This window comes from Anser cygnoides, chromosome 21, assembly GCF_040182565.1.
Source record: "Anser cygnoides isolate HZ-2024a breed goose chromosome 21, Taihu_goose_T2T_genome, whole genome shotgun sequence".
NCBI classification, from domain to species: Eukaryota; Metazoa; Chordata; class Aves; order Anseriformes; family Anatidae; genus Anser; species Anser cygnoides.
Window position 1 is genome coordinate 4,316,876 of NC_089893.1, and position 15,629 is coordinate 4,332,504.

The 15,629-nt window shown below is 44.0% G+C and overlaps 2 protein-coding genes across 2 annotated transcripts in view; one reads left to right on the top strand and one right to left on the bottom strand.

The window, feature by feature from the left end:
* The window catches only part of POU2AF1 (POU class 2 homeobox associating factor 1), a 79,294-nt gene that overhangs the window by 17,361 nt on the left and 46,304 nt on the right, over nucleotides 1-15,629 (top strand). The gene's annotated exons all lie outside the window — the stretch shown is intronic.
* On the bottom strand, nucleotides 3,124-14,406 carry LOC125182763 (uncharacterized). The gene is made up of 12 exons (XM_066981086.1): nucleotides 13,840-14,406; nucleotides 11,352-11,473; nucleotides 10,745-10,793; nucleotides 10,436-10,479; nucleotides 9,638-10,296; nucleotides 8,048-8,153; nucleotides 7,621-7,767; nucleotides 7,353-7,413; nucleotides 6,964-7,130; nucleotides 6,771-6,881; nucleotides 5,580-5,688; nucleotides 3,124-5,268 (listed from the first exon to the last, which is right to left on the bottom strand). Exons 1-12 carry the CDS (start codon nucleotides 14,078-14,080, stop codon nucleotides 5,258-5,260), a joined length of 1,827 nt encoding a protein of 608 aa, XP_066837187.1. The 5' UTR covers nucleotides 14,081-14,406; the 3' UTR covers nucleotides 3,124-5,257.

Below are 15,629 nucleotides of genomic sequence, written 5' to 3' on the forward strand. Positions count from 1 at the left end.
TAATGCAATTGATTTTTTGAGTGTTACTTGCAATCACAGCATTGTTCTGTATCTGACGTTACCTATTTTAGTGGGCAACAGTTTGTGCTTCTCAGTTATGTTTTCAGGATCTGGGAGATAATAGCTTGCTTGTGCAAAATCCAGCACCCTTAGGGAGCCTTTGCTGCAGTGGTCATGGTTATGCAGCAGAGCATGGTTTCAAGGCCACATTTGGGAGGACAAAAACAGAACAGGAGGCGGATTTTCTGCTGTGGTCTGTCTTGGTGTGATACCAGGCTAGGGCAGTGGGTCGGAAAGCAGCCAGGTTCCTCCAAATTGGGATTCCCTTCTGCCAAAAAGAATTCATTCTTGTCCCATTTGGTGTTAACTGTTGGGAAAGGAGAATAGTGGAGCATTCGTGCCATCACTAGCTACTGAAAGCAGCTCCCCGAGGAGCCATTTGCTTAACGCACCTTCCAGAGTTAATGGTCTGTAACACGCTCTCTTGCTGGCTGCGGGATTCTGTGCTGCTGAAAATCTGGGCCAGATTCTCTGCTGTGCTCTCCTTTTTGTGTTGTTTCTGCTAGTTCAATGTGCATTATACCTAAGAGAGCTTCCATCTGTCTGCAGTGCAATTTCATGTTCATAAAATATCTTCCCTAATCTTTTCATCTTTTGCAAATGCTTTCTGCCACCTCTGCAATTTATTTTGTGTAGGTTTCATAGATGTATACAAGTTGCTTGATAGCAAAGCTTGTACTTTTTTTTTTCACAGCATTTTATAGTGGTCTGTAAGTACTCGTGTGGCTGATAACTTCTGAAAACTACTGGTACTACATCTGTGTGCACCAAAACCGCTGTCAGTAGAGTTCAATGACTTACTATCGAGGGCTTTTGTTTTCAGGACTTGCTGCACTTAGGACTGTAGCAGCAGCATCCAAGCACCTGTGATAGTGCTGTTTCCCGTGGAACCTGAAGATGTTGATTTTGAGAAAAGACTAATATGCAGCCAGAGCCCTGTTGAGGTAACACCTAGGATATAGTTCCTGTTCCCTTGCCTCCGGCTGTTGTAACAATGCAGTTGTTCATCTTTGCTCTAACTTGCAACTTGTCTTCTAGGTAACTTCACCTTTTAGGGCTCTGGCTCAGATACTCCCTCTCACCCAGGCCTGGATGGATATTCTTAGAGATGGAAGCCTGGAGAGTTGATATGAATTACTGTAGGATTCTGTACATCCTGTGCAGGTGTATGACTGGCCAGGGTTGCTCTGTCACTCACTTATCAGTGCAGGGAGTGTGGCCTCGCAATTAGCACTGGTGGTGAGTATGTGCAGTGCGCATCAGAGAGCCCTGTCAGTAACGCGGAGCTTCTCTCCTTGCCAGGACCTTAAAGCCATTGCAAATCTACTGCAGATCTCTCTTGCATTTCTTCTTTACTGATCAGGAACATCCCTGAGAACAGCTGCAAGTACTGGATCTGGTCTATTTTATTACTTATTTTTATCTTTCTGTGCTGAACTGCTGCTAATTGAGTGACAAAGCTCTTACACTGCACTTAAAAATAATTATGCGTGACGGTGCTCATGTAACTTCAAAGCAACAGGGAACCTAAATAACCACGCAAGCCAGTGAGTGACACTCAGTTTGTAATGCTGGATGAGAAGAGAGGTGAAGAAGCGAAGCAGCTCCTCTAAGTATGGCCTGTGCCGCAGTTCAAAGGCATGACCACAGCTTGTGGGAGCACACGGGAGCTGCCTGGGAATGAATTAGCTGGAGGACTCACACTGCAAAAACCAGGCTGGTCACCGTAACTGGTATTGGGTGTCAGCAGCTCGGGGCTCTGTCCCAGGCGTGCCATGGGCTGGCTGTGCGCCTCCAACGTTGTGTGGCTGCTCTCGGAAGGGGTTTGGGGCTGGGCTGACAATGTCAGTGCAGCCCTGCGAGGGATGGGTTCTGCCCTGGGCTGCTCCCCCTGGACCCTGCTGCAGGTACAGAACGGTAACTCCTGTACCTCTGCTACTGGCGTGGTAGCACCCTGGGTGGGTAAAGCACAGGATAGGTGCTCAGGTCAAGAGGTTGCTTCTTGGACTTCAGTGACCTGGAACCTTGTAGGCGCCAGAACTTATCATGGAAAACAGTTTCTGATGGTAAAAAGGATTTCATGTGGGGGGTATGACAGAACTGGAGGCTGGTGTTCATGTGTGCCTTTTCCAAACCTCACGTTAAAGACAGCTGTGGGTGAGGCCTTCTGTGTATTCTGAGTATTGTAAAATCTTTTGCTAAGATCTTGTTACCATTGCTAACAGCTTTCAGCTGGGACTGTCTAAAGAGATTTGTGGGCAGCCTTGCGGCGTGTGGGGGCTGAAGGAAGTAATGCTAACTCTTCACTGAGTGCTATCCTTTCCTTTGAGACAGTCTTGAGTAGGTAATGGGCCCTGCCACAATTACAATATCCGTTAGCGTGTACTGGGCTAGAAAGCATTAGCCCCACAATTTTCACTTGATTGTAATTATTTTTCCACTTTCAGCCCAGCTATTGAGACCAATTGTCTGTAAAGAGCTGGTGTATCACTTGCAGTAGCAATCGCGTGAGGAGTAGGGAAAATGCAGTACTTGCAGAGCCCCTGTCTGAATGCTAACAGGCCTCTCTCTTGGCAAAGGGAAAAAAAATCTGAAAAATCTTGCTGTAGAAGTGCAAATTATTTTTATGTAGAGTAATTCCTGTTCAAAGCCCTCTTCTATTTTCTTTTGATATAGAAGAGTTTGCAGTTAGCCACAGCGAATGGCTGAAAAGCTATGGCCTTTTCAGTAAACTCTTATATTGCTAATCTCCTTAGGTCTTTTTTTTTTTTTTTTCAGTTGTAGACAAAAATTCCAGTGCTGAAAAATTTTGGGAATTATTTTTCAAGTTCATTGAAACAATAGTATTCTAGTTCCTAGCTAGAGGTAGTGGGTTGATGAATATGCCTGGAAGAGAAGTTTTTTTATTATGATTGTACCCTAAGAACAAAACCCCCAGCAATAACTAGTAAAAACCCACCCTTATGCTTGTCAGTTTTTTTAAACTCTTCCTGATTTGCTCTGTGATAGTGAGTGCTGCTGTGAGTGTAGTATGGCAATACCAGTTCATAAAAACAAGTTACATACTGCTTGAAATCATGTATTTATTGGCAGGAAGGAACAATGAAACAATGTAAAGCGTACCTACTAATGGCAATGCAATTAAGATATAACTCGTAGAATATACTTCACAGGCTAGTTCAGTTTTAGGTATGTTGAATAAATGATACAGACTAATAGGTTAAAGTTCCTGTCCTCCTTTCACCTGAATGGAGTCCATGTGAATAAATGAACTTGATTTATGCTGTGTTCATACACAGTAGTTTTCTACGCTTCTTAAAGATATCCCATTAACCAATTCATTTTTTCACTTAAAATGCTTATTGGTGCACTTCCCTGCTTGTTCACTGTACCGCTTCGTTCCTGGTTTTGTTTGTGATACAGAATTTCTTAGTTTTCACAGAACACAGGAAGTCTTTAGTTTCAATGGATGTTGGATCTGATCCTTAAATCTCACGAATGGAGGCTGAGTAACTCAGAAGATCCTCATTAATTCTCTTCAGATGAATAAAAAGAGCTGTGAGCTCAGATGTGAGTTAAAATGCAAACATGAATGAGTGGTAATAGGGAGGACAGAAAAAAATGAGAGGAAAATCTTTGTACTTAAACATAAAACCCAAAAGGGGAAAGGAAAGACTTTATATGATTACAACATGCAGAACGCCTATTGAAAGAGGTGGATGAATGTTCCAGTGTTTTACAACTCATTATGTGAATAACAACACAAATTTTACAATATACATAAGAAATTTGATGAACCATGTCTCATTCGCGCTAGAGAAAATAAATGCAGAGTAATGCAATACAGAAGAACACTGTTTAGCTGCTCAGGGCATGAGAAACAGGATACGACCCAAGTCCCACTGGAGTTAACTTAAACACTGTCATTTTTCAGTAAAACTTGATTCACGCTGTGCAACATAGCTCTTGGAGCTTAACACTTAAGGATATCCAACAGGAGAAAAGAAACCTTTTTACAACAAGAAAACTTGAAGGGATCATTAAAGATAAACTCCCCAAGCATGCTGAGTACTTAATACTGGATCCTGCAATGCTTACACGTGAAAAACCTCCCACTTTAATGGGAGGTATGTGTGTGAGCTGATTGCTGGATCAATCATTTTGTAGATTATGTAAATGTAGATTGCTCCATATGTAGCAAACAGTGAAGTTTCATAGAAACCAGCTAATTCACAATCAGAAGTTAAAATTCTGTTAAGTCTGGGAAGATTTCTCTTTAACAGTTAATACCTAATTTCTAGGAATCCTGTTGAATTCTTGCATATCTGGCAGTAGAAAATAATTCAGGCTACTGCTAGCCTTCTAACTTGCACAGTTGCTCAGTACAACAAATGATTCTTTGAGGTGTTTTTATACGTTTGGATATTATAAAGATATATTCCTGTGTTAGATCACCAAGAATGAACTGACTCAAAATGTTTTATGTCCCAGACTTCACCTCCGTTCCATTACTAGTGGCAAATTCTGATTGCATAAATAAAGAGCTTGACTTTTGTTGAAAAAACATGCTCAGTAACAGTGTGGGTGGTTTTTCTTTTTTTTTTTGAGGGGGAGGGATTTTTTTTCCAATGGGACTGCCTTGAAATGTGACAACTCCAGCCTTGAAGAAATTGAGAGCCAGACTACTGAAAGCATTAAACACAGCCCATCAGATTCTGATTTCCAAAAGCTCATGTCTAAAATGATGTTGCCTGAGGTTTTCAGCACATCCGAACATTAAGTTCGGACTGTAGAGACTGTACGTTCGTACGCTCAGGACTAGGCTTTGAAGGGATACAATTTATTTATTTTTTTCAAACTAGGCAGCAGTGTAAAAACCCTTGTCAGAGCTTCAGGATGTAGAACACCTACAACTCCAAGGGACTTCCAAAAAGAAGTGCAAGCGCTCAGTTTCATGAGAAAAGTGAGACCTATTGATTGACTGGAGCATCTAACACTGAATGCCTAATACTGTTAAAACATGGCTTAAGGATTTTTCCTATTTAGTAGTTTACTCTTTAATTCTGGGTACTGAGGAGATATTTTCAACAGTTAGTTCAAGCTATAATACATCTGAAGACTTTTACTGTCTGTTCTTGGTCTGTTCTTCAGCAACAGCTGCAGCACGTGGACCATGAGATGCAGATAATGAGCCTTATCAGCATTTCCCTGGAAGGCAATAAACCAACAAATACTCAGTTCAGTCAACATGTTAAGTCTTCTTTCCTATGCCAAATACTCAGTGCCCTATTTTCTATTTGGTTTTGGGTAAGGAGCTTTGCAAGCAAAGCAGAGCTCTGGACTTGATTCAAAGCCTATTATAAATCACTGGGCATCTTTTCCATCAGTTCATGTGAAACTGATGAATTATGGCTATATAGCAATGCAGCAAGTATACTGGAGCTGGCTACTATGTTACAGCTGTTGTGTTCAGAACAAAGGTTCCGACTAGGTAAAATCATTTTCCAGCCACAAAATACCTTTAAGAACGATGTCAATGAAGTCCAAAGATGAAATGGAAAGAAGTTCAGAAAAGTTGTCTGGTGATGAGGGACAAGGCGTTCTTGGAACCTCCAGCAAACTGTTACTCTGTGTGGATGAAGAAACCAGAACAGTAAATTTCCAGCAGAAGTCACACGTGCTTTGTGTTAAGAACATGTTCTGGTTTTGCTGTGTGAAACCCAGATTCTGCTCCTTACCCAAAGATGGGAGGGGGTGGCCTGTTTATCAGTCAGTTCAGTCAGCGATGAGCTGGCTTGAAATTATTTTAATTGCTTCTATTGTGTTTTATCTCCTACAGATCACAACTGTTAAGAAGCTAGGTTCCTAAATGACCTGAAACATGGCTGTATGTTTATATTCCTACCTAAAATCTTGTGATACCAGTTTCCATACACATGCACAAGTGAGAGCTCTTATCTGATAGTAAAATCAAAAAAGACACTAGAAAAAGTGAAAGAGCTGTTGTTAGTTTTAACCACTGAATGTTTGTTTAATCTTGGACATATCTTTGAGGTTAATCTCTGCATTATTTCAGCAGAGCAGAATTGCATCCTAGAATCTTAGTCCTCTGTTACGCACTCAAGCTTCTGCTTTTCAGTGTTGGTGCCTTGATTCCTGTACCAAAAATTTAGCAAGAGATGCTGATACCACAGGAGAGCCCGTCTGTCTTTTGGTTCTGTCCATGCAGGCTTTGGCTGGTGTTGGTGTGGAACGGGTGTGCTAAGGCATGGAGGAAATGATAAAATTCAGCTCTTTGTCTTTTAAGAAGCTTCTGAAAGTAGCAATATAGTGCAGCATTTGGGACGGTGGCATTCCCTTAGTGGGACTGGGGGAATTCCCTTGGTGTTGCTGCCGAGATGCCTCTGTTGGAAACGTTGGGAATGAATTTGTTGTTGCTGGGAGGTGTGAGCAGTGTGCCGGCAGCCTCCCCGTGCAACTGGAGATACTGCAAACGTAGCAGTCCCTCAAATGAGTGCGGTAAGAGTTCCTACAGTGCTTTTCTCCTCAAGAAGGGATTCTCTACCCTAAGCCAGCATGGGCAAGGCTTGGGAGCATTATCTACTGCCGCTTACAAAGCAGTATGGCTTATATTGCTGTTGGTAATGTCTGTTTGGTTTCTTGGGTATAAATGCCAGAGCCTACGTAAAAGTCACTATGCAGAGACTTACCTCTTGAAGAGGATCCTCTCTCTTGGGTTTATAGGTCTGGAGCAAACACATCAGCTCAGTATTCTCCTCAATTTGTAAATAGGGAGTGGTAATCTGACATGAATTTAGTACCTGCAAATGACAGTGAAACCTGTGATTGCAAACAAAGAGGAAAGCATCAAGTCACAATGAACAGCCTGTTGCTGATTCTTACCTGCATCTCCAGCTTTCCTCCCATTTGCAATAAGCAGTTAATTCCCTCAAGAATTTGATCTTTGCGTAGCCTGAGAAACCTTCCCGTGTCGGTATTGATGTCAGTTTTCTGCGATTCCAGAGCTAAGACGGTGTGGGCAAGAGCAGCACAGTGCAGCGGGGTTAAACCTGAACGGAACAGCACAGGCAGGTCAGGCAAATCCAGCACTTGAACACCTCACTGGAGTGAACCATCCTGCGCTTGGCTATTTGCGAGGGATGCCCTGTCAAGACTGATTGGCTTGCCTCCTAGAACTTAATTTGAACACGAAATTGATCATCCTTTGGCCTAGGTAAAATCTGTACTTTGAAACCTCTGGCGTCTATGCTAAGCTAAGCTTTTCCTCTTACCGTAGTGGTCAGTCAGGTTCACTTCTACCCGCATGCCGTTGTCTTTGCAGTTTTTCAAAACCTGAAATCAAGAAGATTTTGAGATGATAAATTCTGATTTTGGCACTGCCAAAATACCCCCATTGAAGCTGTCTTGCTTTAACCACATCAGACCAAGGCTAATTTTCACGTACGTAAAATCCTTGTGTATTCTAAACAAAATCAAATGCGTTTGATTTCTTTGCTCTGTCTTGCACTTACGGTTGCACAACATAAATGACCAGTTTACCTCTAAAACTCTCAAGTAGCCATTCTCTGCACACAGGTGGAGTGGAGTTTTCCCCAGACCGTCCTGTTCGTTGATGTTAGCTCCCAGGGATATAAGGTCACTGACCATCAGGTGTTGGTTCTTTTCTGCGGCAAGATGTAATGCAGTCTGAGAAGAGAAGAATGAGAGAAACTCGTCGTTGCTTTAAAGCCATTTTCACCTTCCACAATACCTAGAGAATGAGGTGGGGAGCTGGGACCTTGGGTTCAATTCCCAGCTGTGTTAATATTTGCTCCGTGCAGATCACTTCCTCCCTCTTTTGGTTCTCCCCTCTACACAAGGATCATAGCCACTCCTTGCCTAAGAGGATGCTTGTTGTTTATCAGGGTTTGAAAGACATTCGTGTGTGATAGCAAATGTCCCCGTTCTTTGCAAGTTAGCATCCTACCCGTTTCTCTGCGTCCTTCTCGTCAATTTTATTTAGGGATGCAAATCTCCGTGCAAGTGCGTAAGTCAGGGCTCTTTTTCCTTGTGCAACAGCCTTGTGCAGCAGCCTGGAATAAAACACCATTTTAAACAAGTGGGAAGGAGATAAAGGAATGGTTAAATTACTCAAAAGTAACAGTGGGAGTGTATTTTAAAACATGAAATGTTAAGGCTCATAAAGGCCAAAAGCTTGGGGTATTTAAGCGTTTATTTAGTTTCTGTATGAATGAGGGAGGTGCTGGTTTTGCAGCTTTGTTTGAATTTATCTGCCAGGATTTCTTGCTCCTCAGTTCTTGCTGTTGTCCCATTTCCCGCCTGTCCAAGAGCTACTCCACACTTCATTTTTGCTACCAATCTCCATTTCTTTTTTTTTCTTTTTTTTTTTTTTTATCTGCATCCTTTAGTACATGGAAAAGAGGTAAAAGACAGGGAAAAAACCCAGAGAAGGGAAACCTTTCTCCTGCACTTAAAATAAGTACTTCCAAACCATAATTCAGTCCTAGGTAGGAGAGCTCCATTTCTTCTGTGCATTCAGTCTCACTGAACTACTCAAAACAGTACATTTCTCCTGAATTTCACACCGGAAAAGACTTGTGTTCTTGTAAATGTGGGCACATCTTCCTTTCCTCCTGGAGGAAACACTGATGCAGCTGATACAGGCATTGATTTTTTTATTATTACTATTTTTACTTTCTCTTTTCCTGTAGCAAGGTACCCTTGATGACCTCTCTATAATTCTGCAACTCGCTGCAGTCCTTGTTCATTTCTGTGGAATCTGTGAATACTTTGGGGACAGAATTTTCTACGTGAACAGGAATGAATCTCTTTTCCACCAAGCCTAGGACAGTTTATAAATTAAGTTACATGCTCCGTCAGTCTGATTTGATAGTAATATCTTCAAACTAGCTGAACTTCATTAAATACAATAAGAGATATGAAGCAAGTAGTTGTTTATAAAAAAAATAAATAAAGACGCCATGCTGGGCAAAATGAGATCAATAAAACCTTTGCTTTCAATTAATTTCTAACAAAACAGCCACTCCCAGTTCTTTGGAAGTCTGTGCTCTAAACTGGCAGCGTATGTATGTTTAGGTGTAATCCTCCCACCCATTTTTATTGCCAACTAATAAAAAAAAAGGTAATTTTCCTGAGAGTGTCTGCAGCTTGGAAAAGATCTGTTGCAAATCTTTTTCTGTAGCAATTATTTGTTTCACTTGATTTAATTTTCTTATGAATACCTATAATTTATAACTCACTCTTGAATATTGTTCAGACTGAATTTTTCCTGATGTCGGTTGTAGTCTAGCAATACTACTGCAAAAATGAAGTCTTCCTATTTTTACTAACCTAACTTGGATTCTAATTTTCATAACTGAATTTTGATTCTGACTAAAACTGTGGGTGCTGAAGCACATCTGAGCCTCCCATGAAGCAAGGAAGCCTTTGCTGCAGGTGTGCCCTCAGCTAGCAGCTGAAATTACAGCAAAGCCTCAGGACAAGCGAGGCCCCAGGAAATAGAAAGCAATGTATTTCTGTAGGAAAAAGTGGAGACCTGTTGCCATTTCCATCAGGTGCAAGCAGTTTGTCGGCTGGAATGTTTCTCAGCAAACTTTCTTCCCTGTGTAGCTGGAACTGGAAGAAAGAGATGGCAGAGAGATCCTGCTGTGTGAAGGAAGTCGAGGGCAACTTCGCATGTCCCCCAGCGTCTGGAGAGCCCACGTTAGCTTCCAGAAATGCCTCCGGGTAGTGTCCTGATGGGTTAAAGCAGGGAGATGGGTTCTGTGCAGGGTGTCTCCAGAAATCCTTCTGGGTACTGGCACGTGTGTCCTGCACCCACCAGCTGCTCTCTTTCTCACTTGTCCTTGGGAAGGTTCCTTGCGAGCTGGGCTCTTGCACGTTTTTCTGACCGTCGTGAAAAGAAGTCTGTACCTCTTCCTGCACGGCTGAGCTGTGCTCTTTAAAACAGCACTGGGACTGCAACTTGGTGAAGCCGTGGCGCCTCTCCTGCAGGCCACCAGCCGCCTGCTTGCTTCCCCTGCTTTCCCACCGAGAGGCTTGCAGGTCCGTGGAGAAGCCCTGCCCAAAGCCATCGGGCACCGAGCACAGAGACTCCTTCTGCAGTTGGCTTTTGTTCAAGTCTTCCTGCAGCACCTCTACCAGGATATCAAGGTCCTCTAAGCCTTTCAGTGTTTGCCCAATGCTCTGCTTGCTCTGAAACAGCAACAAAAACGGGGAGGGCGGAAGATGGGGGAGGGAAATCAGACATGAAATGTCCTGTTCTCACTCAGTGATAGAACATGAAATACGCCTGGGGAGGCTGGCAGCACGGCGTTGAAGGTGTTATGCATACCTGTCTAAGCTGTTTCTCTGTATAAGGGTGAACTCTTCTCTTTTCTGCTGGAGAGAAAGGAAGAAAAAAGCTATTTTGAGTTATGGGAGGAGTGTACAGAAGGTGTTTTCATCAGGAATTTTGTCCCAGACAACCAGTAACGTACAGGGTTTTGGCACACAGCTGTCCTGCTCCTGTGATTTAAGGGGAGCTAGGAGCTGGCATGGGTCACTGACCCTGGGAGAGAAGTGGCTCAGCTCTTGGGTACTTAACGGGGATGTCCCCGTTACAGAAGGGGGCTGTTACCAAGAGAAGAAGGAGCTTCCTAACCTGCTTTTCCTGAGGATCCTTTGGTTGCCATCTTCGCTAATGAGGCTTCCTGAGGACACACACAAAAAAACAGCTATTAAATACAACTCTCTTTGAGATGCTTGCACATAAGAGAAAGTGAAACAGTGGCGAAGAGCGTAACAGAAACTTTGTAAATTGTCCTGCGCCATGCACTTTGCGCAGCAGGCTGTAAGCAAATGAATTTTCATGAGTGGGTAACCCATGGCAGCTGTACAAAGATAGCGGCGTAGCCTTTCGAGCAGACCAGGTGGCTGGGAGCCTACCGGCTTCGTGGGCTGGTTTTGCAGGTTGTTCACAGGTCTGGGTTGCTAGAGCAAAATCTCTGCTGTTTTCAGGCTGTCTTTGGATTACGGTGTTCAGAGCACGGATGGGTTCTCAATGTCACTATGGAATGATGTTCCCAGCACAGGCTCTGTGTAAAATTTGGTATGTTCTCCACCTTCGTTAAGAGCATTAACTTGGTGGGTGGAAGAAGCAGCAGCCGTAGCTGTCACCTCTCCAGAACTTCACAGGGTCGGAGTGGGACGTGTGTGTACAGGATGCTACAGCTCTGAGCCACCTTCCTGACCTCGAGCAGCGTCCTTACCTTGCTCTGAGCTGGCTCCAGGCCTTTGGAAAGCCGGATTTTTTTCAGTAGCTCCCGTACCGGCATCTTCACCCTCACGCCCATATAACGCTTCTGAGGGGGGTTGGAGCTGAGTGCAGGCTCTGGAAAAGGCATAACACGATGCTTAAAGTAACATAATTCTGAGCTGCTTGGAATAGTGGGAGGATGAGGTCACCCTGGGAGGCAGCCTGTGATTCTGATGCTCATCATCGGTTGTGGGAAACTTCCACCTCACCCTGTGTGTCCCTTAGCTCTGGCCTTTTATTAAAACACTTCCTGCTGCACAAATACCCCAATGCATTGCTTCTCAGGCTACAAGCGCCTGTGCGGCCTCACAAAGGGAATTCTTTTCTGGAGCAACCAAACAAAAACAAACCCCAAAGCTGGCTGTGGGATCTTCAGTCTCAGGGCATAGGCAGAGAGCTGAGTTAACCTGCACGTTACCACATGAAGGCCACGGTCAGGCTTCAGCGAGCAGGGGTGGTTTCAGTCTGCAGAGAAGGAAGAGGAGAGGCTGTCCCACGTGTAAGCGTGCCACTGGCGGTGGGAGCGGGACAATAAGGAGCAGCGCAGAAGGAAATTCAGATGGATGGTTGGGAAAAAGGAGGAAAAGAATCAGATGTTTCTGTTTTGGCACTTTCAGCAGTGCAGAAATGAAGGTGCTATCTTGAGACTTGGCCTTGGGCAGCTCCTCTAGCTGCCCATCATCTCAGGGCTGCCAGACTGGCTGAGAGCACATCGCTCTGCTTTTAGGCACGTCCAGGTCAGTGCTCCTCTTAGCCATGTCTTACTTCTCTTGCAGTGAACCTCTGTCCTGTGCTTTTTTATGTTGACAGGGGTGAAAAATGAGAGTTGTTTCAGAGCTGAGACAGTGATGCCATGTCCAAAGTCTTTCTACAGTGGTTCTCGGTGTATTTCGAGGTCAATACAGCGCGATTCAAAGGGAAGCAAGGATTTTCTGTAGTGGAATGAAATGGTTATTTGAGAATATATATAGTTGTCCAAACAAGCTTGTCTTCGTCAAAACAAGCTGCTCTGTAATTGTTTGTGTTAGGTCTTCTTGCATCTCAGACTTGAATCCCCAGACTTGAAAGACTTGCCCAGATTAGGAGCTTAAATGCATCGCTTTTGAAATACCTTTTATGTAACGCTGCTTCCCGCCCCCCACTCCTTGAGCACGATCCTCTTCCTATAAAACACATCCAGTAGCAGCTATCATCGTCATAAATGATAGCTTCATTGCGTTAGTTCAGCATCTTCCCAGCTCGTTAGCAGAGACGATGCACGATTACAAGGCGGGCGCTGGGGTCGCTGTGCAGGCTGCTGAGGGGTCAGCCAGCAGCGTGTGCTGGAGCAGGGAGAAGCTTCCCTCCTCGTGCAGGTCACGACACTCAACAATTAAACAACGCAGCAGGCTGCGAAAAGGTGTGTGCAGCGCAGGCAGGCAGCTTCTGTTACAGGAACAGTCGGTGGTAAGAAAAACCTGCGGTACCCTGCGGTAGCTGCTGGCATCTGGCAGGCTTGGTGCAGCGCAGGAGCTCAGCAGATGTGCACAGTGCAGATGTGCAAGGCTGAGGGATGTCTCGGAGCAGGCAGGATTGGCATGGAAACCAGCCGCACGAGATGTGGTTTCGCATCACGTGGCGGCGTTGCTCTTCCCTGCTGCGGGCGATGGGAGGCTGACGCCCCTTCGGCAGGCGGGTGCCGGATCCCAAGCAGCCAGCAGCGCGTTACGGATGTGCGTGGAGCTGCTGTGCTGTGCTCAGGTCGCTGCCCTTTGTGAATGTCTGACCTACCGCTGAATATTTAAAACACTGGGACTTCGAAAATGTAGGCTGTTTCTCAGACTGCTCTAGAAATGGGAATAATTTCTGGTTTAGACTGGTGTTTTGAAGAAGAATGATTTAGTCTTTGGAGAGCATTTTAAAGGCCCATGCGAAAAGAATTATGAAAAGGCTAAATTGCTAACACATTATTATCTTCCAAGCTATTTTACAGTAAAAATGCTAGATGATGGGTTAGATTACATGCCCAGATGTATCCTTGAAAGTGAAGAACTCAGCAAAGGCAATGATTCATCACACACACTTTCATATGATTTGGTAATATTAATAACTCAGAAGGTCATATCTATTACATTGGTGTTAAATTCAGAACCAAACTTGCAATTCAGATTGTAAACGAGCAGCAGCATTCTAGAGAGAGACCGAAACAATGGAGTGCTGAGCAACCCTTTACGAAAGGGAATAATTTCTGACTTCAGCAGCAGACCACAACAAAATAAAAACAAGAGTTGAGTAGGAGAGAGCACCATGCATCTTTGTTTGACATTACTGGCACGGAAACTTAGTGTGTGCTGCTGTTAGTACAGCTCTCAGCTGGCACAGAAGGAGTTGCGAGGCACTGTACTTTTTCACTTTGCAAAAGCAGCATACAATAGAAAATGTGAATAAAGATTTGATCTTACCAGCAGGAGCAAACATCTCTTGTGGTTTACGTGGAGGTGTAGGGTAGATCTCGGGGCTCGCAATGTTAAGTTCAGTTAATCCAGAGTCTGGCAACGATGGGCTTTGTTGAAAAGAGCTTTTGGGGCTGGCAGTTTCTCCAGGCAGTGGAGATCCCTGGCCTGGGCTGTAGCCACAGGTTTCATTTTCACTGCTGTTTTGATTGACCAGTAGTTCAGGACTCATGCAGACTGTTTGCAGCATTACCTCTGTGTGTGTAGGAAAAGATGAAAAAGGAGCCTTTTCAAGTCAAAAAAAAAAACAAAAAAAAGCTTATTTGGTTGCAAAAAGAAGAAAAAAATCAAGTTTCACATCAAGCACATGATAGTCGTATTTAATTCTCCAGTGTAGTTAGCCACTCGAAGCTGGGTCCAAATTTGCTCCCCTGTTCTTCCCAGCAAATTGCAGCAGTCGCAGGATAAAGCCCGCCTCGGGATCCCGGCAGTCACTGCAAACTGCTTTTGAGAGTTTCTTGGTGCAACCCTCCCTCGCTCTTTATAGTCAGGTATGGCCTCAAGGACGTCAGCCTGGGAAGGCCCCACCCTCTTTCCTAACTGCAGCAGCAGCTGATGAAGAAATGACTTTTCCCATGAAGAGACCGAGTATGAGTTGAAAAGTCGTTTTCCCTAGGTACAAAACAGAACAATTAAGCTGTTAGATTCACTGCAAATAGCACCGGTAGGGAAAGAGACCTCCGACTTAGACTAATAGATTGGATTGTGCAAACGAGAAAGGGATCCAGAAACAAATGTTTTGTCAATTCTTGTGTTAGGGGAAGAAAAAAAAAGCGGTTTTTTCAAGGTTGTGTAAGAGGAGGGCTATTGCTCAGCCTTCAAGAAGCAAAAATAATCTTCCCTTAAGCACAAAAATTCAGCTAAGGAAACATATCCCCTACTTGCTGCATAGTTTTGGGTCTGTGAAGAGAGAGAACTTATATGGATTTAAGTGTTTTAACACTTTTAAATTTAAGTGATTTAACTTAAGGATTTAAGTGTTTCTGTTTGTGTGGTTTTTGTTTGTCTGCTTTGTTCATAGCAAGGAATGATGCTTAAATATTGCGGCAGGTGCAGCTATTAAAGCTCCCAGTAAGAATCTGTGTGGATGGACACTCTTCTTGCAGGAGATGCTTCCTTGTCACAGAGAGACTTCTGTACCAGATTTCAACTCCTTTCTCGTGTCCCTGAGAAATATATTTCATTTTACACACCTGCTTGAGCTCAAACAGATATTTCTCTCAAGTTCCTTGTTTGGAAAAAGATAGCAAAGCTTATCAAATGCAGCAACTCACATATCTGTCTTGGAAAGCACCCCAGGTTACTCCTAAACAGCATAGTCTCATGTATGCCTGACCAGAAAGCAGCCAGACTTTCTGGACCAAGTTTTAAGAACAACGTTAAAACAGTTTTAGTTTAAATTGGTACTGACTCCTCTCTGCAGACCTGCACAATCCCCGTGACCCATTTTCTCTGCACTTAATAACTCCAGTCTCAGGAATATTGGAAGAATTATTTAGATATGGATCAGAACTAGGAGACTTGATGCTTGCAAGATGAGGGTAGAGTCAGGTACCAAGCTACGCTGCAGCAGTGCTGGGCAGGCTGTTACCTGGCTTCCTGCCCCACAGATCCTAGGATCTCGTGACATTACTGCGTTTGGATCCCAAAATACGAAGGCACGGGGAGAGACATGGCTAATCCATCCGTATCTTAGCATGGCTGCCAATGGTCTCAACTACCAGGCCCAAGGGAGCAAT